At 49.1% G+C, this 22,658-nt stretch overlaps 1 protein-coding gene across 1 annotated transcript in view; it reads left to right on the top strand.

Moving 5' to 3' along the window:
* Positions 1-22,658, top strand: part of LOC149369621 (uncharacterized) — a 101,991-nt gene that overhangs the window by 8,598 nt on the left and 70,735 nt on the right. Inside the window, exon 2 of the mRNA XM_089576028.1 lies at positions 15,105-15,208. Coding sequence (XP_089432154.1) covers positions 15,105-15,208 — 104 coding nt within the window. The remainder of the gene's footprint in view (positions 1-15,104; positions 15,209-22,658) is intronic.

The raw sequence follows: 22,658 nt of genomic DNA, 5'->3' as shown, positions 1-22,658 counted from the left end.
AGATACACTTCGGCCCTCTGTCTTCCCCCTCCTACACGCTTCAGAGCATCGGCACCCCTCAAGGGTCCTCCTCTCCCCCTTTTTGTATAACATTACCCTCATCCCTCTCACCCGAAAATTGGCAACTAGTCCCCACCTGAAGCACACTCTTTATGCCGACGATATCACCCTGTGGACCACCCACGGCAGTGACGGCGGCATAGAGAACACCTTACAGGAAGCAGCCACACTCACGCAAAGTTACGCACGCACCATCGCACTCTCTTGCTCCCCAGAGAAGTCCGAACTCTTCCTCATCCGTCCTAAGAACCACCGCTGCCCCCGCTCCCCCATTGCAAATGAGCTGAATGGTGATCCGGTACCTGAGGTTGGCACCCTCCGTGTATTGGGCCTGCACATCCAGAACGATGGCAAAAACACCACCACCCTCAAGAAACTCAAGCAGGTTGCAGGCGCGATATCGCACCTCATCCGCAGAATTTCGGGACGTCATAGAGGCATGAAGGAGCGCGACCTATGTCGCCTCATTCATGCCTTTGTCTTCAGCCGTGTGCTGTACACTACCCCATACTTACAACTATCCAAACATGACGTAAACGCTTTGGATCCATATGTATCAGCAGCGCGAACACCACACAGGAAGAAGAAGGAGAAGAAGGTAAAGAGCGCTCTTTACCTTCTTCTCCTTCTTCTTCCTGTGTGGTGTTCGCGCTGCTGATACATATGGATCGCAACCAACTAGCCCGACAAATGGTGTTATTCACGCTTTGGATGCTTTGATTCGCAAGGCATTCAACGTAGCACTTCATCTTCCCCTCAACACACCCACAGACAGATTACTAGGCCTGGGCCTCCACAACACGATTGGGGAACTGGTGGAGGCCCACCGACAGACCCAATACATCAGGCTCACAAAAACCTCCACAGGTCGGTATATCCTGGACTCCCTGGGAATCAAAATACCGGCCAACGACCCAACCCTTCTCGCCATCCCACGATCCCTTCACCGAGAGCTTCTCATCAGGCCACTCCCGAGGAATATGCACCCGTCCCACCATGAACAGTGCCGCAGAGCCCGTGCGAAGGCACTCCATCGAGCGTACGGCTCCTAGCCGGACGCCGTATGGGTGGACGCTGCCTGCACGGGTGATGAAGCGACAGCAGCAGCGGTGGACTCCTCTTTATCCACCCTCCTCACAGTACCTCTCCCTCCAGACACCTCTCCAGAGGCTGCAGAGGAATGTGCCATTGCACTTGCTATCAAACGCACGGAAGCCCGGTACATTTTAAGTGACTCTAAAACTGCGATTCTAAATTTTGCTCGAGGCCGACTCCATGTCCCTGCTTTTTGCATACTGGACTCGCCCGATGCATCCCCACCCCGCCAAGCGGAGCTGATATGGATGCCTGCGCACTCCGGGAATCCCGGAAACGAGGCCGCCAACCTTTTAGCCCGAGGTTATTTAAACCGGGCTCAGGTGGCCTCGGATGGGGGATTCACGAAGGAGCGCATGCACTCATTCAGCGAGATGACGCAGGCCTACAGAGCGTCACGCCAGCTCTACCCCCCGCCCCACTCTTCCCTAGATAACAAACAAGCAACACTCTGGCGCAGACTACAGACACACTCACACCGCTCACCCCTTACCCTAGCCCACTATCATCCCTTCTTCCCCACTCCGGCGTGCGCCCTATGCCCAGAACCCTTCGCCTCTTCCCTCCACATCCTTTCCCTCTTCCCGGCGGACCCTCCCCCGCGGGACCTAGAGAACCTCAAGACCTGGGAGGACTGGGAGACCCTGCTGCGCTGCGAGGGCCCGGCCGTGCAGACCATCGCCACCGGCCGGGCTGCCAGTGTTATGGACCTTAGGAACATAAACACTTGAGTGCAGTGGGGTCGTTCGGGGACCCTGGGGCGTGCCCCGAATTCCTGTTACAATAAAGTTTTTTCTCTCTCTCTCTCCCAGTTGCGGCGGCTTAATTTCGATGAAAGCGAAATTGCAGAGGTCCGTGCACTGTGCGATGTCAGTGCACGTTAAAGAACCCCAGGTGGTTAAAATTTCCGGCGCCCTTCACTACGGCGTCCTTCATAGCCTGAGTTGCTTTGGGACGTTAACCCCAATAAACCAAACTGTTGTAACCAGACCTCCGAATAACCAGACACCGGCCAGGGAACGGGACGCCTTATTACGAGGTGCTCACTAGCAGCCTCGAACCAATGATAACCCTGCATGGCGTCCAGACGGGGTTAAATACCTTCGGTGAGACGCTGGCGCTTGCGCAACAAGGCATGGCGAACGCGACAAGCCACGAGCAGACGCCGCGATACGATATAACACAAACCAAACCTTTTCGATAACGATGAAGGCTGTTTCTGAGTTGCAGCTACAGTCGAGTCCACTTTTGACGAACCTGACGGTTGTGCGGATTGCGTCCGTTGTAAACAAGGTTCGTACTAAGTGTGCTTCGTATGTTACTACCAAAAATACAGTCACACACTGTCAGCATGCCATGCTCATGTGTTTAACTCAGCTATACTATTAGTTGCGGCGCTTTCCAAGCTCCTCATAGCAGTCACATACTCATACAAGTCACCGACAGCGTTGCTACCCACAAGCTGCTTTATGGAAGCGGTATATAGAACTAAACGGGGCCGAAGCCTAAGCGGTAGCCGGCGGACAGTGGGCATCCTCGTCATCATCAGCAGATCTATGGCAATGGGATAGCGTTCGTACATTGCGAACAATTGTTTTCGCCAGTGTGTGGTTCTTTGATGTCAGCGTCCTCGCGTGCACCAACGCAGCCATGCCAGGCCACATCAGGTTGGGCTAGCTGCGCAGTGAAGACGCGTTGCTGCAAATACCCATGCGCTCGATAACAGGGGTGTCCGACAGCGTCCTTCATCGTTCCATGGATCACAAATTCTGACTGACGGAAGCAACTGCTGATGCACGCCAACTTATTCCAGACGGGATCAGAGTCACCCGACATGAGACATCGGCACCTTGTCATTGCTCTGAGTATGCACTGGTGACGGGGCGCCTATAGAAAACCTTCAGCATGTGAATAATGCGCGTGTCAAGTGGCAGGTCTAGTTGTTTGAGCTCACTGGCATAAGTGCGTGGTCGCCGCAGTCAGAAAAGGCAGTACATGGTGCGCAGAACGGTTGTCGACCACGAACAGGATCTTCCCATTTCTTTTTCAAGCCACTCGGCAAACAAGTCGCAAATTAACGCCTATAGTGGCACCCTCGTCGATGAAAATGTTGCGTATCGTGCAGTACTTTGTGCCGTGCGCACGACCAAGCAGTTTTTAAAGCACTGCGCCTTGCTAGCCTTCGCGCGGGCACACGGCACCCGCTGGTCTCTGACTTCCATCTTGTGCAATTAAAGGAGCGTAACTCGAAGCTTACTGCGTTTTTCATCTCCTTCTTTCAAGTCATGCGTTTTCGGCGGCCGCCTTCTTGATTTGTTTAGGGGGGGGGGGGGGGGAGAATGGCTTGCGTTCTTTCCATAAAAAGGAGGAAGGTGGTGCCACGGGGGCTTGCAGGCGCTCGTCGCACTCCGCTCTTGAGGAAAACGGAGGTTTTCTGCTCCAGGGCCGAGTTTACAGCACCTACCCGTTCGCTGAGACCCAGTTGTGGGTCGCACACTTGTTCATCCTATCCGAGATGCAATGCCATTGCCCTAAGACATACTGCAACGGGTAATCCGCGAGGAGACGACGTAGAGGAAGTGCCTGGGTGGTTAGCGCGCTTTGTCCGCTGCTCCCTGTGATCTGTGCTCTGCGTGCTGACCGCCCTCGCGTCTCACTAGCCTTCGGACAATGTAACATCTTTGGCGGAGGTACGGAGTGACGATCTCTACACCAGGAGCTCTGAAGCGGTCGTCAGCCCGGGGCTACTACTATCATCACCATTGCTCAAACCTGGCGCGTATTGGACCACTCCTGCCGCTCCTTCCATGGTCATGGCTCTCTCTCCCTCCCCTCCCCTCCCCCCCCCCCCCCCCCCCGACCTCGGCACCTTTTCTGGCACCGACGGCACTGATGACGACTGGTTGAGCGAGTAAACACCTATAACCGCTGGGATCGTACATTAATGATCGCGAATGTCAGTTTCTATCTGAATGGCACGGCGAGGCTGTGGTATGAGACCAACGAAGAACTCGGAAGCTCGGACGTATGCAAAGAGAAATTGCGAACGAAAGACCTGACCATAGGCAGCTCACTGCCAAAAAACTGCTCGCTTCTCGTGCTTAGTCGCCGACAGAAAGTTAAGTGGCCTATATACAGTACATATTGGCTGTTGGCCACAAAGTCGACGCGACCATGAGCGAGTCTGACAATGTGAGCCACGTGCTGAAAGGCATCGCTGACGATGCTTTTCATGTGCTCGTCTGTAAAGATTACACTACTGTTGACACCATCATCAAGGAGTGCCGTCGATTTGAGCAGGTCAAAAGCCGTTGCAATCTTAAACAGCTCTTCCGAGTTCCGAGCACAGCCGCCACATCTTGTGAGGAGAAGCGACCTCCATACTAAACACCCTCGGACTCTCCTCCGGTCGCCGACACAATCATAAAAATCGGTCAACGGGAATTCGGGGCCCTAGCACCGGTGCTAACGTCATCGACCACCCCAGATAACACCTCTCCCGCCATGTCTCTTATTCAGGCCGTCGTTCAGCAAGAACTCGCCCATTTGAACTTCCCTCACGCGGTGTGCGCCATCGGAAGCTCAGCCACACAGCAGCCACCTACCGTTCCTTTCCGTCCCACGTAATTCTTACCACGGCGTTACCGCAATCCAAATGAATGGCGCATGGCAGACGACCGCCCAATCTGCTTCCAATGCTCTCGCATCAACCACATTGCTCGCCACTGCCGCAGAACATGGACTTCACCCCCCCCCCCCCCCCCCCCCCCTGCGATGCCTTCCCCTCCTACTATCGTCGAAACACTTCTCTCCTCTTCTCGCCTCGAGGCCATCCACCGCCATCTGCGGCCGCCGTTCCATCTCCACAACGATCCTCCCGCTCGCCTTCGCCGCTAGACAACCGATTTCGGTTAACCCTTTCGGCCCTGGATTTTTTATTTCGGCCGTAGATTTTTTTGCTCCGCGTTTTTACAATGCACAAGGCCCCATAACCACGCAGCAAAAATTTAAAGCTTGTGGTGCGAGTATTAATCGATTTACAGGTATGGTGTCAAAATCGTACATCAGGGCTCAATGGGTGTAAAATGCTAGTGGGACCGTTTTGGTAACCGTAACCGGCAAGAAAAAAATTAACTTAAAATTTTCTTATTTTGCAGTGTGGAGACCTATAAAGAAGCTTTTTTTACTTTGTAAGGGATAGATAATCTCGCAGTTTCCACAAAAAACTTCGCTCGCTCCTGTTTACCTTGCGTTTTGTATCATACCTCCGCGTTCTTGTTCCTGCCAGGTTTGTGTTCCAGCTTGTGTAAGTCACGTCAACAGCTCACATGTTCAAAACTTGCGTAGCCTTCCTGGAAGGCGACTATGTTCAAGATAAAGGCATTCCTCGAATCTCTAACGCCCTCCTCTATCGAGCTTCACGAAGCACTTCCGTAGCGCCCAGCGCGAAGGTCGGCAAATCTAAGTTCTAAGCTTGCGCGCGGCACACTGCATCTCGCTTGCGCTTGTTTTCAAACCAGCTGTTTGCTATAGAAGAATTCATAAAGTGTAACATAATCTGGTCGTGTCTGTGTCTTGAACGAATGCTGTTCCCTTCAGGTGACAGGAAATTCCCTCTCATCCATAGGCTTATGAGTTCAGGATATCTCTCGGCCGTAGAGAAAGCAGAAGTTGATTATCAGCACATCAAATACGCTTTCTCAAGAAAACACAGCCAAACACGCTGCATTGATCCGAGCGTCGAGGGCGCACCACACGTGCTGCACGAGCGGCGGAGGGCGAGTTTCAGTGTAAATACCCCAGTCGCTTCTTGCAGCTCAGTGTCGATGCTCACAGCTCACAGGAGGAGGAGAGAGGTAAAAAAAGGAATAAAAGCGCAAGGTTAGGCGTGCATTTGTACTCGCTATTCCTTTGGTCCGGTTGCTGTTCGCCGACATCGGCATGGTCATTTCCAGGCTCAATCCGAATATTCACCATGTACGATAGCGAAAATTTCCATTTTCCAATTCATCAGAAAGCAAATTTTAAGATTTTGACCATTTTCTGTAATGAACATTCATGTCAGCAGTCCAAAAAGGCCGTTAGTATAGGTGCATCTGCTAAAATACTAGCAGATTCTATTCTACAAAGATGACCTATCATCACTCAACGGCCACCGCTGGCAACCGTTGAGCCCTGATGGTGTCAAAATCGCACATCTCAAAAATGTGTTCAAACGAAGCGTCTACGCATCCAGTAATGTTTACGACGGGGATGTGAGCTTGGATAGGCGTTTCACCCAACATATAAAAATCTCAGCGCAGAACGAATGGGTAGTGAGATAAAAATGCACAAATTTGCTACACCTCGGCTTCTTCACCCCATGCCTCCCATGCTGCTACTTCTTCTTCCTTAGACCGCACAGCTCAATGGAAGTCCGTGAACAGCGATGTCGATAGCAGCAGGGATCCCTAAGGAACTATTGTATTAAAAATTAATAGTATTTTCTTCTGTTACTGAGGCGTGAGCGTAATATTTGTGTTGTGTTGTGCTGCTTCCTACCTCCCCTCCCATTGAGAAAACTAAATGATGCAGCTCCCGGAGGTGAGGCTGCATCAATGACCCGGACCACAAATCATCTCTCGACCGCTCGACCGAATCGCCTGGACGTCACTATTGACCGTGCTCCTGTGCACGCCCTGATTGACACCGGTGCTCAAATAGCAGTGATGAGTACTGCCTTCCGTCGTCGCCTCCGCAAAGTCCTCACGCCTGCAATGTCCCATGTGCGTGTCGCGGATGGTGGGACGCTTGCTGTCGACGGTGTGTGTACCGCGCTTGTTACTATTGCCGGCCAGAGTATACCGGTCCAGCTTACCGTGCTGACCACGTGCGTCCATGACCTCATGCTCGGTTTGGACCTTTTGTTGGACCATTTCGCTCTCATTGGCTTTTCTCAAGGTGTCCTGCGCCTTGAGCAGCCCCAACTGGATCCTCAACCCGTCGACACATCGCTCCGATTGCTCTGCCCCGACTATGCCCACTTTTGAATTGAATTGGATTGGCTTTTTACCTGCAGGAAACAATATAGATGAATACCTGCGGGTGGCATAAGGCTAAAGGCTAAAGGCTTGGAAGCCTGACGAGGCCTTAGCCCCGCCATCCTTGCCTTGTCCTCCCAAGCCTAAGCTTTCGTTTCACTGACACCATCCCGCCCGGTTACCGATGGCGATTACCTCGCTGCGCTAATCCTTGACCTCGTACTGTCCCAGATTGTTGCCCTCTCCCATATCATCGCTACCATCAAAGCCAACTCCCTGTCTCTGCCTTTCCGTAACTTCGGCTTCCCCTCTCACGTGCTTCCAGTCGTGCATTTGCATCGCTACGCTGTCCCCCCTTGCCACGTGCCATGCGGCTGGATTGGACGCGACTTCTGTTCGCGACCCAGCCGCCTCGCTTCAGTCCTCCCCTCTGCAGTCGGACACATTCACTACTACGATGCTCACCGATCTCGGCCCCGACCAAACTTCTCAGCGTAGTGACCTTCTACAATCGTTTTCCGACATTTTTTACCTGAACACACAGAGCACTGGGCCAAAGTCTCGCCGTGAAACAACGCATTGACACTTGTGATGCGCCTGCCATCCGCCGCCGCCTCTACGTGTCTCCGACGCCGATCGCAAGGTCATCAACGCCGAGGTTACAAAAATGTTTTCTAAGAACATAATCGAACTATCCCACAGTCCCTGGGCCTCTCCAGTTGTTCTAGTGAAGAAAAAGGAAAGCTTATGGCGCTTTTTCATTGACTATCGTTACCTTAATAAGATCATTAAAAAGGGCGTGTACCCCGGAAGCTATCGATGATGCTTTCGACATGTCTTCACGGTGCGAAATTCTTCCCCTCCATAGATCTGTGATCAGGCTGCTGGCAAATTGCCGTAGATGAGAAGGAACGTTCTGGAAGGAGAAGGACGTTCTGTTTGATGTCATGCTTACTCATGATTTAGCTCAAATTGTAAATCAACCTACTCGTGTATAAGGTACATCTTCCTCTATACTAGACCTAGTTTTTGCTAGCCGTCAATATTCTATGCATACTGTATCGGTCGAAACAGGCATTTCAGACCATCACCTCGTAAGCGTATCGATAGATTTAGTTAAGTCCCCTTACCACAACAAAAAAGCCAGTCACGTACGTTGTTTCAAGGATTATTCTAGGGCTGATGATGCCGCAGTGATTGAACATATGGAAACTTGTTTATCGAGCTTTGATGATAATGATGATGTCTGCAAGCTGTGGTAGCGATTCGTCGAAATGTGTCAATATTGTCTAAATGCTTTCGTTCCAAATAAACGAAAAAAAGTTCACAAACGCACACCTTGGATGATGCGGAAGATTATTCAACTGAAGCGAAAACTAAAAAGATCTAAGAAAAAAAACCGCCAGTTAAGTCAAATTGAAACACTTAAAAATAATCTTGAACGTGCGGTTCGTGAGTCAAAAGACTTGTACTTTATCTCAACGTTACCCAGTTTTGTTAAAAATGACCCAAGTAAATTTTGGAACTTCCTGATTGACAGCAAGAAACATATCTCAAAAATAACAGCGGAGGGAGATACTTTGACTGATCCAATTGACATTGCACGCCATTTTAATTCTTTTTTTCACAGCGTATTCTCTGAAGCAGGTGTACAGTCAGGCCGGAATGAAACGCGAACAGAGCATGTCAAGAAAACAAAATATTTTACCTGCCTACTTTCAGCCGAAGTGTACAACTAGCCTGATTCATGTGTCTGGGTAAAGGGCCTACTGAAATGCATAATCGAAAATAAGTTGTAAAGGAATATCTCGCTGCAAAGCAGAAATGTATGACATATGCGTGTTCGCGTTTCATTCCGGCCTGACTGTACAAACTGTACAAAGCGCGTCATATTTTCCTGTATCGGAGGTTGACTTTGTTAGTCTCCCTGGTGTATTTGCCTTGCTTTTAGAACTTAAACTTAAAATTTCTTCTGGTCCCGATAATTTACGAAATGTATTTTTGCGACGCTATGCCGAAATAATTGCGAAGTTTCTTTTTGTGTTGTTTAAAAAATCTCTGCTGTCATCAAAACTTCCGGTTGAATGGAAGACTGCTCGAGTTATTCCCATCTTTAAAAAAGGTGACTGCACATTACTACAAAATTACCGTGCTGTAAAATGCTGTAAAATGCTCGAACATATCATTGCTAAACATATTAACAAATTTCTTGAAGAACACTCCATATTAAGCGACTTTCAGCATGGGTTTAGAAAGGGCTATTCTGCAATAACAGAATTAGTTACCATAGTACATACTTTTGCTAAAACATTGGATATGAATGGTGAAATAGAAACCATATTTATGGATTTCAGCAAAGCATTTGATAAAGTTAACCCCGGAAAACTCATTCAAAAACTAAAAACATTAATCTTCCAGACATTTTAATATCGTGGATTCAAGATTACCTCACGAATAGAGTGCAATTTGTTTCAGTCGATGGGTGCAGCTCCAGTTGTCTCCCAGTCACCTCTGGGGTGCCCCAAGGAAGCGTCTTGGGGCCTTTGCTTTTTCAGATCTACATCAATGATATTGTGAATGTGGTTACACCAGGAACTCATATTCGCTTGTTTGCTGATGATTGTGTCATTTTCCGTCAAATTACGTGTACTAACGATCAAAACGAACTTGACCAGTGTCTTCGAAATGTTCTTGATTGGTGCAGTGAGTTCTCCATGGTTCTTAACACTGAAAAAAACAGTTTCGATGCAAATAACACATAAAAAGAACCCAATTAACCACGTGTATACACTCGGATCATCAACACTAAAGCAGGTTAATAGCTACAAATATCTAGGTGTAACAATCACAAGCAGTCTTTCCTGGAACTGCCCCGCCATGGTGGCTCAGTGGTTACGGCGCTCGGCTGCTGACCCGAAAGACGCGGGTTCGATCCCGGCCGCGGCGGCTGAATTTCTTGTAGGCGAAATTCTAGAAGCCCGTGTGCTGTGAGATGTCAGTGCACGTTAAAGAACCCCAGGTGGTCGAAATTTCCGTAGCCCTTGACTACGGCGTCTCTCATAGCCTCAGTCGCTTTGGAACGTTAAACCCCAATAAACCAAACCAATAAACCAATCTTTCCTGGAACTCACATATAGATAACATATGCTCCTCTGCATTTAAAAAGCTGTGTTTTCTGAGGCATAAACTAAGAAATTCACCTTCTCACGTAAAACTGCTAACGTATAACGCTTACATCAGGCCAAAGCTTGAGTATGCTTCGGTTGTTTGGGACCCATTCACTAAACTTAACATATATAAATTAGAAAGGGTTCAAAGAAAAGCTGTTAGGTTTATCTATTGCAAATTTAAAATCACCGACTCCCCCACTGACCTCATGGCGGCTAACAATATTGAAACACTTGAAACGCGAAGAGGAAAATATCGCCTTGAGTTTCTTTATTCTTTACTTAACCATAAGTTTGCTTTGGATCCTTCACAGTACATATCCCCTTTAACCACACGTTATACCCGACATCATCACATTCACTCATTGACACTGTATTTTGCGAAAACTGACTGTTTTAAACATTCGTTTTTTCCGCGGACAATATCCGATTGTAACCATGTTATGGCATCGTAATAGTTTGCAAAATTTGTCTCCTCTATTATTTCTCCTATATTTCTTTTCATTGTGTTCTGTATCTTTTGAGTTTTAAGAATATATGCCTGCCCTGCTTGAACCCTGAAAAGGGTCCGCAGTATGTACTAAATAAATAAAAACGTGAGAATACCGCCTTTGTGACCACAAGATGGGCATTATGATTGCAGAGTGATGTCTTTTGGTTTATGCAGCACGCCAGTCAAGTTCGAACGCACGTTGGACGCCCTTTTGCAAGGTTTTAAGTGTACCGCATGCCTTTGCTATCTCGACGACGTTGTTTTTTTTTTCGCCCCCATTTTCGTCCCATCTCGCTGACCTTTATGAGAATCCACTCATTATTTCGTCGTGGTGGCCTGCAGCTTATGAGTTCCAAATGCCGTTTTGCACGACGTGAGATCGCCATTTTGGGCCATGTTATTGACATCACTGGGGTTCATCTTGATCCCGACAAGATCCGGGCCGTGATAGACTTTCCCCTTCAACGACCTTGCACCGACGTCCGGAGCTTGTTGGGGCTCTGCTCCTACTTTCGTCGGTTGATTTAAGGCTTCGCCGAAATCGCCCGCCCCTCACCGACCTTTTGAAGAAAGACGCCTCCTTCTTCCGGGGACCAAGCCAAGAACACGCTTCTTCCAATTTGATCCTCAAGCTAACCACCACCCCAGTTTTGGTGCACGTCGATGTGGCATCCCGCACCAAAGTCCATACTGACGCCAGTGGCTACGGCATCGGCGCTGCGCTCTCCCAGCGGCAATTAATCAGGTCACGACCGCGTCATCGCCTACGCCAGCCGCTTCGTTTCTGTCCAAGAATTCAATTATTCCATTACAGAGCGTGAGTACCTAGCCCTTTTCTGGGCAATAGGAAAATTCCGTCCCTATTTATACGGCCACCCATTGACGGGTAAAGTCGACCACCATGCGCTGTGTTGACTCTCTTCTCTGAAAGGCCCTACGGGCCGGCTTGGTCGTTGGGCATTGCTCCTGCAAGAGTACGTTTACACCGTGACCTAGAAGTCTGGAAAGTTGCACAAAGACGCTGACTGCCTCTGACTTTACCCTGTTGGCCAGTGTGACATTCTTGGCACTGCCAGCGAAGCTAGCCTGTTCTCTATTTCTGTCTTCGCCAACATGGGCGAAGAACAGCGGCAAGATGACGAGCTGCGCTCAATTATCGACCGACTTCACTCCGCTCTATCTGATCCTCCGATGCGGCACTATGTGCTCCGGGATGGAACTTTATATCGCCGCAGCCTTAATCCGGCTGGCCCCGACCTCCTACTAGTTATGCTCAAGTACCTTAGTTCTGCTATCCTCCAAGAGCTGCATGATTTTTCCACTGCCGGTCACATGGGTGCATCACGTACATACCTACGACCGCGTGCGTCGTCGCTTCTTTTGGCCCCGTCTTACCGGTCCGTACACTGCTATGTTGCTGCTTGCGATGAGTGCCATCGCCGGAAGCACCCTGCCACTCTCCCCGCTGGCGCACTTCAACGCCTCGACGTGCACCCGAATCTTTCTACCGCGTCGGCTTGAACCTTCTGAGTCCGTTTCTGGAACCCACCTCCGGCAACAGATGGGTTGCAGTTGCCACGGACTACGCTACACGTTACGCGACCACGCTGGCACTACCAATCAGTATGGCTACAGATGTTGCGAACTTTCTGTTTACAACCTCATCTTGCATCGTGGCGCCGCCCGCCAACTTCTCATACCGACCGCGGCCGCTGCTTTCTTTCCAAGGTCGTCGACGACATTCTCCGTTCCTGCTATACTAAACACAAGCTCACCACCGTCTTATCACTCCCAGACAAACGGCCTTGCTGAGCACCTTAAATGAACTCTGATCGGTGTGCTGGCCAGGTACGTTTCGCCCTGATCATCGCAACTGGGACCTCGCTCTACCCTAAGTTACGTTCGCGAACAACTCTTCCCGCCATGATACTGCCGGCTACTCCCCTTTTTACCTTTTGTACGGCCGCGAGCCCCAATTGCCTACGGACACGCTGCTGTCTACTCGTGCTGCTCCGCAATCTGAATACGCCCACGACGCCGTTGCCCGTTCTGACCACGCCCGTCAACTTGCAGGCTCTCGACTACTCGCCTCGCAGGCGCCCCAGCAGAAGTTCTACAACCGCCGCCACCGCATAGTCTCTTTCTCTCCTGCCTCCGTCGTCTTGCTTTGGCCCCCATGTCGCCGCGCCGGCTTCTCGGAAAAGCTTTTCTCTCGGTATGTTGGCCCGTACCGTGTCCTGCGCCAGGTAACCGCCGTCACATAGGTGTTCGTTCCGGCCTTCCTGGACACCACCTCCCGCCAGCCTCAACGTGACGGTGTTTACGTCTCTCGGCTGAAACCCTACATCTCACCGTGCCCAGCTGCGCCCTCAAGTACACCGTGACGCTGTTTTTCCGGTCAGGGGCTCGTGCAACGAATCATTCCTGGGTAGACGACGTACAGGAGTTGCCTGGGTGGCTCGCGCGCTTTGTCCCGTGCTCCCTTCGATCAGTGCTCTGTGCCTTGGCCGCCCTTGCGTCTCACTAGCCTTCGAACAACATAACAATATTTTGACGGTAGATCCGCCTTCGTTCTTAATAAGTGAGAATTCGTTATACTTGCGGCCGTTATAAATGGGCTCGAATGTATATTCGTAGAGACCAATAAACTAGCTTACGAGCCTCTACGATTGCCTTAAGGCACTCTCTTGAGCATGAAAACGAGAAAACTGTCGTGTTCGTCGACCAAGCGACGCAAGGCCGCTCCAGCAGCCCTTGCCTCCTCCGCGCATACAAGCCGGCCGCTTCCAAGAAACTAGCACAGGCCGGCCGCTTCCACAAAAGCTAGCAGGCGTGTCCCCCGACGACACTTGATCCCTAAGCCACATCCACTGACGCAGTCTCCATTCCCTCTGACTAGGCGCCATACCGTGACCATCTGCTCTCCCACAGCTCCGGAACTCCTTTCTTTACGCTCTCCCCCTCTCTCTCCCTCTACTGCAATGAACCTTTCAGTCTTCACCCAGCAACCGTGTTGAGAGGTTCCTCGCATGCGGGGCTCCCACGCCCCGCACCAACGCAACCATTAACAAAAACCACGTTTGACGGCAATTAAGCAGTGTTATTGCCAGCGAGGGACATACTTTAGCACATGTTCCTGGTACGTTTCTAGTATGGAACACCTTACTGAACAATTTTGGACAAAAGCATTTTTGAGCGGGAAACAGTTTATGAACACAGTTTTTTTTCACATAATGCAGAATTTGACTATAACAGTCAATATATCCGCAGATCAACCAACGGCAGTCTGGCATTTTTTTTCTATTAACGATGTTGCCAGCGTCAAAAGCGTTCCCCATTGCCTTTCTAAGGCAGTCTTAAATGTTCAATGCGATTGATGGCAACACTTTAAGAGAAAGATCTTGCTACTTATCAAAAGAATGGATTGTTACCTTCAATATCTTTATAACAGTATCTTACAATTCTTCAATTCTAAAGATAATTTTCCGAGAATGTTGGACATGATGGATTAGTTTGAATGCTGCAGATTGGGTTTAAAACATGGACTTAAGCACTGCACTTAAGCTGCTACTTAAAGGTATGAGTCTAATGGGTTGATTCCCATATATGCAGAATCGGTCACTGTCTACTTTGCATTCATAGATCACTGGGAGTCCTCGTACCATTCCTGGCCTCCTGTCGCAGTGGTTAAGCGATGCGCCATTCCCTGGGATGGCAGGTGCTGCCACCATATGAGCTTGGGCGATCCAGGTTGTTTTCCCTCAGCAACATCTCGCGACCAATCATTCATTTAACCGCCGCCTGCCACAGTGCGCAGTTCGCTCACAATCCGGTGGGCAGGTTGTGAGGACGTCCCAAGGTCACGCGACCCAGGTGGCCCACCTGCCTCCTACGTTGCTGCTCTGGCGACTTTGTGCGGATTTTTTGCTCACGGTCAACGGCGCTGATGACGACGCCGCATTTTCAGCTACATGGACTCCCTAATGATATCGCGCTAGTTTTGTAACTCTGAGAGAAGAAAACTTCAACTGTGGCAAAAAATAAATTACTGCCTATTTAACGAACAACACAGTGCTTCAAAGGCATTTTCTCTGAAGAAAAAACTATTGAAGAAATGTTTTGCGAGATGCCTGTTGGCGCGTTCTCAAAATGCACTCCGGACAGGGATAAAAATGCCGTCGGTGCTTTTGAAAAATTCTGATGCGCAGAATGTATGTTCCGTCTGTTTTTTTCTTCTTTTAGCTCTTTGGTGTCCTTCTCTCTTTGCAGGGAGGACTGGATGCAAGAAAAGATGGCATTTATATAATCTTGCCTTCTCTAATGGAGAACGGCAGTAAGCTCACTGTGCTCTTCGAATTCCTTGGTGATAAGAGGTGAGTAATCTGGCAGTTCTTGCTAGGCTTACCTTCGAGGAGCGCAACACCGACGCACTTTCAACGGGATCGCACAACATGCGCTTGCCTGAGCACGGCGGCCTTTATTGGCTTTTGTGAGAGTTACCACTCAGCGTATGGAAAAGATCCATTCACTACGTTCAGCCACGCACATGCTTAGGGTAAGGTGCGTTTGAAACAGGTAAGAGTTATGGGGCTCATGGCCCCATTACTCCGTGACGGTAGGAAACGGTGCGTACGCGTGCCGGTTGACCTGGGAGCACTGCACCCGGATTTGGAGGTACCGCGCATGAGAAGTGCTATACTGAGAAGTGGCGGGACATGACACGTACATGGAGATTGCGTCAGAGAAGACGCAATCTCCATGCTGCTAGGAGGAATCGTGGCTCCGACTACTCGAGCCACCCGTCCCGTCGAGATATCTCTGGACCCCTCTGGAGTAGCGGCGTACTTCCAGGCACTCCGGCGTCAGCGCGGCTATGCCAAACCTGGAACGACGGAGCTATGACTCATTCCAGCGGCGTGGCCAGACTGCCAGCGTGCTCCAGGTGAACTCACCCCGTTCGGACGCTGGTGCGTGGAACGTTCAAGTCGCTAAGGTCATTTCATGAGAACCCTTGGGTTCTTAAAACGTCATATACGTCACGTGGTACCAAACCTAAAATTGTTTGTGTGCAAGTCACTTCTCCGATCACAGCTGGAATATTCATCTCCCATCTGGATCCGAAAACAAATACAACGAGTTCTCTACAATCAGTAGAGGACCGAGCCATTAAATTTATTCCTTTATGTCTTTATTGCAATGTCATCATATCATCGTTAAAACCACAGTCCGACCTAACAGACTTGGCCTTTTGCCGTTTAATGGCTAGCATGTGCTTATTTCATGAGTTTCTTTTTTACTGTTAATTTTATCATCCGCCCTATATCAGCCTTCCGGGACGCATTGCATACCACACTGGTCGTTCTCTTCAAGTTACCCACACACGTGCATACACTACTAAAACATTGGTGCACCACACTTCACCGCTCAGCCTTACACCCGACCGGCTTACCATCCAACGTCGCTGGAATCACCTTCTCATCCGCATATTTAAACTCTAGAACACTCATGCAGACATGCGTACCTACTTTGTTTTACTTCTTTAAGTTTATTTGTTTTTCTAATGTTTCCCACCCTTTATGTACCATTCACAATATTTAACAAGGCAGGGGAAAGCCTGAGGGTGCTTGCCAGCGTTTTGAAAATAGGGCTTGTCTTCGTCAGGGCAAAGCGTTCATCATTGGCGGCGTTTTAATGGGACCTTCGATCGAGGGGGAAGGCTCGGTGAGGAGAGGAGGGCGTGAAGTGAGAAGGGTGTTAGGATGGGGAGTGTGAATCTTGTCTAGGCAGCGCACTGCTAGGGAGAGGGCCCTATTTAAACACCGCCAATGATGAACACTTTGCACTGACGAAGACAGGCCCTATTGTCGAAACGTTGGCAGGCAGCCTGAGCAAGTTACCTCCATTCTTCACTTTGTGTGTGTAAGAAACTATCTGCCTACCCTCTGTGTACCTTGGATTCCCAATACTGGAGGTTCTCACAGTAATAAAGCGAAGTCAAATGAACCTTCGCGTTAGCAATTAACGCTGTATAACAACAGAAAACCAATATTATAACTTTTATATCTAACAACCTGGAGGCCTGTTCTCTAGAGCTGTTCCAGTTTCGGACAAGGTATAAACAAATCCACATGCTCAGTAATTTTTTTACCCCGATAGCTGTTATGGGTAGTTATAAGCAGCCTGCATTGTCTTGGAGAGAGGGACTTTAATGAACAAAGGAGAGGTCTCTGCCCTGGAGGCGCTTGCATTGTTCCATTGGGTACCTTCTAACTGCTCTTGTGACCCACTTGAGGCGCGATATCATGGTCAGAAAAATTAGAGGCGCTCTCTTTGCTCTTATTATTCCTTCCATAGGAGCCTTCGGAGTACCACAGTTAGCTGACGCGAGCTTCTTATGGCTTCTACAGAGCGCGGTAGCTCATGCCCACAAGCTCAGGCAGGTGACGTGGAAATGCACTATCGGTCACCTAAAAAATGCTTGCTTCACTGCTAGGCCGTGTTTTATGGCGCGGCGAGCGAAACGGCAAAGCTTTCCCGAGCGGAGCTTCACAGTCGACCGGCGAGAGCAAACGCATTCTAGAATTCGTTGCAGAACTGGCGGAGGTGACACCGCGGTTGAAATGACGTCACAGCTGCTGCGCCGCAGTTTGCACAGCTGGGGACAAAGCAGGTTAACGCAGGGCGTGCGCGCTTAACGCGGAAAGCGCTGCGGTTGGTGTGACGTGCTCTGCGGCGGCAGGCGCAGTATTTTGTGGGATATCGACACGTTGCAAACATAGCCGCCGCAGCAGCAGCTAGAGGACGAAGCGGTAGCGGATCTCTTGTTTCCTCGCTCAACACTGAACGCGACAAAGTCGAAAGCACCAGCGAGAAGCGGCTTCAACGAACGGAAGTGAAACGAGCGACGCCCGCCGACGCCGCTGCCGGTAAAGAAGCCATGGCGTACCACGTGGGACAGAGAGACCTGCGAATTTGGGCGTTAAATGTATCCGAATCTGTTTGGCCACTCATGCTCGGTGTGCGACAAACTGGTTGGAGCGAAATTTGGTGCCATTGCAACCAGAGTAGTTTGAGCGCTCGCACCCTAACCCGCCGCGTCTGAAAGGCGTCTTCATATCATTTACATCTGTTGAGCTTCTGCTGACTTGCGGGCGATACCCAGTGGAGGATAAACAGTGCGTTATTTTCGTTTTACATTTCTAAACGCAAGCAAATCCATTAGATATTTTAGCGTGCTGTTCAGGAGCCTACTTAGCAATAATAACTGTTATTACGAGTCCCAGAGTGCGCTATATAAGTATTGGAGAATAACTGACGCAATAAATAACCTGGGGCGATGAGCACGCCTCATGTTTGTGGCTCGAGTGACGGCGCATTCGTAGCGAACCGAAAGGCTCGCAATGCCAGACACGGCATCAAGCTTCTTGATGCGAGTTTCATGCTGTTTTTTTGGAATTCTCGAAGCGCGCCAAGCGCAAGCCGAAGCTCACACCCTCTGTCAGCGCTGCATATGCGAACTGATGAAAGGCTGCCTTTTTGTGTACTTCAATGTTATAGAAAGTACGGTCTTGACCATCCTGTAGGTACATCTATCATCATTACTTCGACCTTCTCTTTCGTCTTTCCCTTTCTAGTTTACAACCGTGCAGGGTAGCCAGTCGGAACCCTCTCATTTTCAACTCCCCATATTGCCTCTTCTCGCTATATATATATATATATATATATATATATATATATATATGTATGTATAGGTACAGTATTACGACAAACGCGCCTGTTCTTTTAACTTTTATTTTGCCAACAGTTTCGGGAATGGTATTCCCTTCGTCAGGGCAGGCTTACAATGAATCCGTTTCGTCAATATAAGGACACAGAACAAGCGAGCAGGTATATTCTCCGCCCTCTAAACAAACTTGAGAATGAGGGCAGGGGACCGTATAATAGGCAGCACAAGTCTCAAACGGGCCGCGGCTGAACAACAACCAGAAAAAACAAACGGGGAGGTGGAAATGGTAAAGTAGTAGCAAAGAACGAGCCTGAACAGCACAGCGATAGAAGGGGCAAAAGAGCGTTAGACCCGGCTCTCGGCGCACACGGAAGCCGCTACCCCCCCCCCCCCCCTCCAAATACGCGCACACCCCCGCAAGACGCCGCCGGGTCCGAGCGGGCGGCCCGTATCAGGTATCCTGAGACGCTTGCAAGGGACGCGTTCGAGAGACGGCCAACACACACTTGTTAACCGCTGCAACGGCAACTTGCGACTGTGCCCTCTGTGTATTTTTGCTTCATTTCGTCGCTTTGCTCTGCTGTCGGTCCTTTCTACCAGACAATCTGGCGCCCCTTTTCCCATAAATATACTAGGCGGTCCAAAACCGTGTCCCGCAGTGAGCTTCACGTGAAAAAACAGCGTCCGTCGGGTAAAATACTGAGCTAGCCCGAGCGCGTAATGGGAAGGCAAAGATGAATTTGGGGGGAACAAAACAAAAGAAGGGAAGAGCAGAAAAAAAAAATTAGCTCTAGAAATGTTTAAAGAAAATGTAACACAGAAAATGTTAACGCACACACAGGAAGAGAAAAGAGAAAAAGAAAAACTTCTGATTAAATGTGGCGCCAAACAAGTATGACATGGTGAGAGCACTTTGATAAAGTTTGGCGCAGTGCATGTGGTTTCGAGATTTGCATGCACACGCAGGTTAAATCATTCTGAGATTATCGAGTTGAGTCGATGTTGGTGTAAGTAAATAACAAATGACAAGAAATGTGAAGAAAAATGAAAATAAAAATGGCACAGAGAATAAAAAATTGAGCACAAGAAGTTATACAAAAGTTAACAAATTAAAAATAATAATAATACATGTGTGCGGAAAACGCGAAAGGTCTGCGGCCCGCGGAGCTGCCGCGTGGTCCCAATGGTCTAGGTGATAGATCAAAGGTGTCTATTTGGAATGGAACGTGGATGCTGGCAGGAGGTTGGACAAAAAAGTACTCAGGAAATAAACTGCCAGATTCCCTGCCATTTCAAACTGTGTCTGCAGTTGTCAAGAAAAAACAAGTTCAGGCGTATTCTGATAATAACGCTGTCCAAGGCCTATGACCGGCAGAATTTCCTACGTTGGCTCCTTTAAGCAGGAAAGTCTCCCGGGAGTAGCGTTCATGCCATGAGAGAACGTGCCGAATTTATGAATGAAGTACGATTCCCTTTGTTCCCTGTAATATGTGTTAGGGAACCCGGACTGCAGAAGGATTACACGGATGTTTTCAAAACTGTGCAGGGGCAGACGCAGGTGCCTGGAAAGGGGCAAGTTGGGCAGGGATGACACATGCGCTTTGTGGTTTTTGAAGCGAAAACGAAATGTTGTCTTGGTCTGACCAATGTACTCCTCCCCACACACCTCGCATTGAAGTTTGTAGATAACATTGCTCGAATCACAGTCGAGGTCTTCATTTATGTGAAACGTAAAGCCATCGGACTTGGATTTTGCCAGTTTGGTGTCGCAAATGTGCGGACACACCTTGCAACGGGGTTTTCCGCATGGGTGGCATCCACCTCGGGAAGCGGTCTTCTTAGTTTTCGCGTTGACAAGCAAGTCTCCCAAATTCTTGTCCCTGCGGTACACCACTCGGGGTGGTTCCTGGAATATTAGTGACAGCCAATTACTCTGTCGGATTATATTAAAATGACGGCTTAGTATGTTGTTTACCCTGGGAACAGTTGCGGAGTAAGTAAGGATTAGGTTTGTTTTGCTGTCTTTTTTCACCTTGTTCTCTGCCAAGATGGAAGAACGGTCTAGGCTTCGAGCGCGTTGAATCGCGTCTTCGACTATTTCCCCCGGGTATTTTTGTCGTGACAAAGCGTCCTTGAGAGTCCCCGTATGCTGATCAAATTCCTCGGTTGTAGAACATATTCTTCGGTATCTGTGAGCCTGAGAATATGGAATACTTGTTTTGCAGTGCTTCGGGTGGCTACTGTGAAAATGGAGATACTGCTGCCTATCCGTTGGTTTTCTGTATAGGGTAGTCGAAAGGCAGTTGCCGTCTACCGATATTTCCCCGTCGAGAAAGTTAATCTTTGAGTCGGAGATACAGTGGGTAAACCTAATGGAGGGATGCAGGGTATTAAAGTGCGCAATGAAGTCCAGCAGGCTCGCTTCATCATGTTCCCATACAAGAAAGATGTCGTCTAGGAAACGCTTGTAGAAAAGTGGTTTTTTTGGCTGTTCCTCAAGGAAGGGAATTTCTAGTGACGCCATAAAGATGCTGGCATAGCTAGGGGCCATTTTTGTGCCCATCGCAGTACCGCTTGTTTGGAGGTAGTGCTCGCCATCAAATTCAAAATTGTTGGAATTTAGGACCAGTTCAAGAAGGCCAGAAAGGGTTCCACCGTCCAAATCAACCAAAGAGTTTGAGCTTTCGAATGCTGCCAGCGTTGCTGCTATGCCGTCTGCACGCACGCAGACGGCATACGGCAGACGGCACGCAGACGCGTTGACTTGCTTGTCAACGCGAAAACTAAGAAGACCGCTGCCCGAGGTGGATGCCACCCATGCGGAAAACCCCGTTGCAAGGTGTGTCCGCACATTTGCGACACCAAACTGGCAAAATCCAAGTCCGATGGCTTTACGTTTCACATAAATGAAGACCTCGACTGCGATTCGAGCAATGTTATCTACAAACTTCAATGCGAGGTGTGTGGGGAGGAGTACATTGGTCAGACCAAGACAACATTTCGTTTTCGCTTCAAAAACCACAAAGCGCATGTGTCATCCCTGCCCAACTTGCCCCTTTCCAGGCACCTGCGTCTGCCCCTGCACAGTTTTGAAAACATCCGTGTAATCCTTCTGCAGTCCGGGTTCCCTAACACATATTACAGGGAACAAAGGGAATCGTACTTCATTCATAAATTCGGCACGTTCTCTCATGGCATGAACGCTACTCCCGGGAGACTTTCCTGCTTAAAGGAGCCAACGTAGGAAATTCCGCCGGTCATAGGCCTTGGACAGCGTTATTATCAGAATACGCCTGAAATTGTTTTTTCTTGACAACTGCAGACACACTTTGAAATGGCAGGGAATCTGGCAGTTTATTTCCTGAGTACTTTTTTGTCCAACCTCCTGCCAGCATCCACGTTCCATTCCAAATAGACACCTTTGATCTATCACCTAGACCATTGGGACCACGCGGCAGCTCCGCGGGCCGCAGACCTTTCGCGTTTTCCGCACACATGTATTATTATTATCTTTAATTTGTTAACTTTTGTATAACTTCTTGTGCTCAATTTTTTTATTCTCTGTGCCATTTTTATTTTCATTTTTCTACACATTTCTTGTCATTTGTTATTTACTTACACCAACATCGACTCAACTCGATAATCTCAGAATGATTTAACCTGCGTGTGCATGCAAATCTCGAAACCACATGCACTGCGCCAAACTTTATCAAAGTGCTCTCACCATGTCATACTTGTTTGGCGCCACATTTAATCAGAAGTTTTTCTTTTTCTCTTTTCTCTTCCTGTGTGTGCGTTAACATTTTCTGTGTTACATTTTCTTTAAACATTTCTAGAGCTAATTTTTTTTTTCTGCTCTTCCCTTCTTTTGTTTTGTTCCCCCCAAATTCATCTTTGCCTTCCCATTACGCGCTCGGGCTAGCTCAGTATTTTACCCGACGGACGCTGTTTTTTCACGTGAAGCTCACTGCGGGACACGGTTTTGGACCGCCTAGTATATTTATGGGAAAAGGGGCGCCAGATTGTCTGGTAGAAAGGACCGACAGCAGAGCAAAGCGACGAAATGAAGCAAAAATACACAGAGGGCACAATCGCAA

The sequence above is a fragment of the Amblyomma mixtum genome, chromosome 1 (genome assembly GCF_055824585.1).
Source record: "Amblyomma mixtum isolate Tamu chromosome 1, ASM5582458v1, whole genome shotgun sequence".
Lineage (NCBI taxonomy): Eukaryota > Metazoa > Arthropoda > Arachnida > Ixodida > Ixodidae > Amblyomma > Amblyomma mixtum.
The sequence above is the reverse complement of the archived record's forward strand: the minus strand, read 5'-3'. Positions and strand labels throughout refer to the sequence as shown.